At 39.6% G+C, this 2,533-nt stretch overlaps 1 protein-coding gene across 2 annotated transcripts; it reads left to right on the top strand.

Annotated features, from left to right (window-relative positions):
* The first annotated feature begins 895 nt into the window (after positions 1-895).
* LOC113405937 (olfactory receptor 10A7-like) lies at positions 896-1,898 on the top strand. 2 transcript variants are annotated; one of them, XM_026647271.1, is made up of 2 exons: positions 896-906; positions 956-1,898. In XM_026647271.1, the coding sequence occupies exons 1-2, from the start codon at positions 896-898 to the stop codon at positions 1,896-1,898; spliced, it is 954 nt and encodes a 317-aa protein (XP_026503056.1). The 2 variants fall into 2 exon arrangements, with proteins under 2 accessions (XP_026503056.1, XP_026503055.1); XM_026647270.1 differs by lacking the exon at positions 896-906 and having other exon boundaries at positions 927-1,898.
* Positions 1,899-2,533: the final 635 nt, after the last annotated feature.

The raw sequence follows: 2,533 nt of genomic DNA on the forward strand, positions 1-2,533 counted from the left end.
AAATGGCCTGCCCATCTCCTCTGATTTTTCTGTGTAAAGCCCTCAAGTGCTTTAAAATTCCACCTGGTCATGGTGGACAGAAAGTTAGCTTTTTACAGAATCTCAATATTATTATTTGGCAATCACTGAACAGGGCAGAAAACTCTGTGCCAGTCAGATGGGACTGTAGGGGGGAAATATGCAGCTTGTGCAAATCAGCATGGATCCATCTACTTCAAAGAAACTTTGGTGATCTACACTATCTCGGGGTCCGTATAGTGTGCCGATTAGAACATAGTGTAGTCAATATGTTCCTGATGAATTTATAACAATAAGAAATTGTGTGTCCTTATTGGAGAAGGGGGAAAGGTGGGATGCTTAAAGGAATTTGAAAGAGGATAAAATTTAAAGAGATTAATGAAATCTATCCATCTATCCACTGGTCAATTGGGCTACCTATCTATTAATCTATTTCTCTTTCTATAGATCTATCTGTGTGTCGTTCTATCCAATTGAGGGGACTTTTACAGGTAGTTCTGATTTTTTCAACAGAAACTACACATTTTGGGGATGTTTCTTTTCATTGAGACATTTTCTCTCATTTCGTGACCGCAACTAGAATGAACACATATCAATTAACCCAGATTGGCATCTATGGGAAATTTGCCCTAGGGAGAAGGAGAAGAAACCCTTATAGTTTTGAGGATGATTTTGAGGAAGTCAAGCACCAAAGTCCAGATCATTAACAGTATTTAAGTTCCTAACACCCCTAGAAATCAATGCAAGTTATCCACTGAATTACCATTGATGATCTCGGCCCCAACTCCCATGGAATGGCCATGGGAGTTGAAAGCCTGACTTCTATGTGTGCCTTTGAGCATTTCTCCTTATTTTCTGCAGTGGGTCGTTTCTTCACATGATATCTGGGTATTTATTGTCTCCCACAGATGAATTATGCAGAAGAATCAAGAAGGAGGAACCTCACCACGGTGACTGAATTCATTCTACTAGGATTGTCCAACCACCATAACCTGCAGGTGCCTCTGTTCTCCATCTATCTGTCCATTTATACCATTACACTGATGGGGAACATCCTCATCATCCTCATCACCATGGACCCAGCCCTTCACACCCCCATGTATTTCTTTCTCCGGGTCTTATCCTTCCTGGAGATCTGCTATACCTCAGTCACTGTCCCCAAGATGCTGGTGAACTTCCTTTCAGACAACAGGAGCATTTCCTACATGGGCTGTGTTGCCCAAATGTACTTCCTGCTCTTCCTTGGAATCTCTGAGTGCTTCCTTCTGGCCGCCATGGCATATGACCGCTATGTGGCCATATGCAACCCATTGAGATACAGGCTCATCATGAACAGGAGGGTCTGCCTTTCCTTGACAATTCTCTCTTGGTTCTGGGGTAATGTGGTGTCCCTAGTACAGACAGCCTGGGTTTTCACCTTGCCATTTTGTGGGTCCAATCAGATTAACTATTTCTTCTGCGATATTCCCCCATTGATTAAGCTTTCTTGTATTGACATCCCTTTGTATGAAATGCAGTTGTTTACAGCAGCTATACTAGTCATCTTCACTCCATTTTCTCTCATCGTTGTGTCCTACACCTTTATTATCTCCACCATCTTAAAGATGGCATCAGCTGAAGGCAGACACAAAGCCTTCTCCACCTGCTCCTCACACCTCATTGTGGTGACATTGTATTACGGGAGCTGTGGCCTGATCTATTTAAGACCCAAGTCCATTCATTTACTAGACACCAACAAAGTGCTGGCTCTGATATACACAACCATCACCCCAACCTTGAATCCCTTTATCTACAGCCTGAGGAACAAGGAGGTGAAAGAGGCTCTGAGGAGATTGCTGGGGGACAGGATGAAGAGAAAAATATTTTCTCACAGAATGTAATTTGGGCACAGCTCTTGTTCTGATACCAGTAACTCAACTGTACAAATCTGGAGTAGTTCCTTTGAAGTCAGTAGCATTCACAGTTACAGTTGAACTAGTGTCCAAAAACTGCAGAATGAAACACATGAAAATGTTAATGTTTTGTCAATTTTTTGTTTGAGTTTAAATTAGAAATTTTGGCCAAAGAACATCATCAAAGTGTCAGAAATGGTTATCATATTTGTAGCTTCTTGAAACAAAAAGAGAAAATCACAAAAACCCATTTACATTTCACATGGCAATGCATGGATTATTTTCAACTCAGCTCAAAATTGCAATGAAAAATTCTGTTTAAAAATCTTATTTTGGAAAACAATGTTTATGTGCTGTATGCTAACCATTTTGAGAATGATTTTGAATAAAAGTTTATGTAAAATTGTTGAAAATTAATGTAAATAGATAATAAAGTACAATACAAAGTTTCACTAAAAATGAAAAAAATGGGAACATCTGAAGGTACCAAATGATGCTAATTTCAATTTTTTGTTGTAATTTTTTTCACCATTTCTACTAAACAGAGACTAGAAAACCAAATAAGAAAAGGAGAGTCCCTTAGTTCCCATGTGATATTCACAGAGCCTTCAGAAAAGCATTGG

This window comes from Terrapene carolina, unplaced genomic scaffold (genome assembly GCF_002925995.2).
Source record: "Terrapene carolina triunguis isolate 2854851 unplaced genomic scaffold, T_m_triunguis-2.0 Scaffold51684, whole genome shotgun sequence".
NCBI classification, from domain to species: domain Eukaryota; kingdom Metazoa; phylum Chordata; order Testudines; family Emydidae; genus Terrapene; species Terrapene triunguis.

Bases quoted from the DNA above. Each gene is read 5' to 3' on its own strand.
- LOC113405937 (XM_026647270.1), top strand. From the start codon at position 927: ATGAATTATGCAGAAGAATCAAGAAGGAGGAACCTCACCACGGTGACT.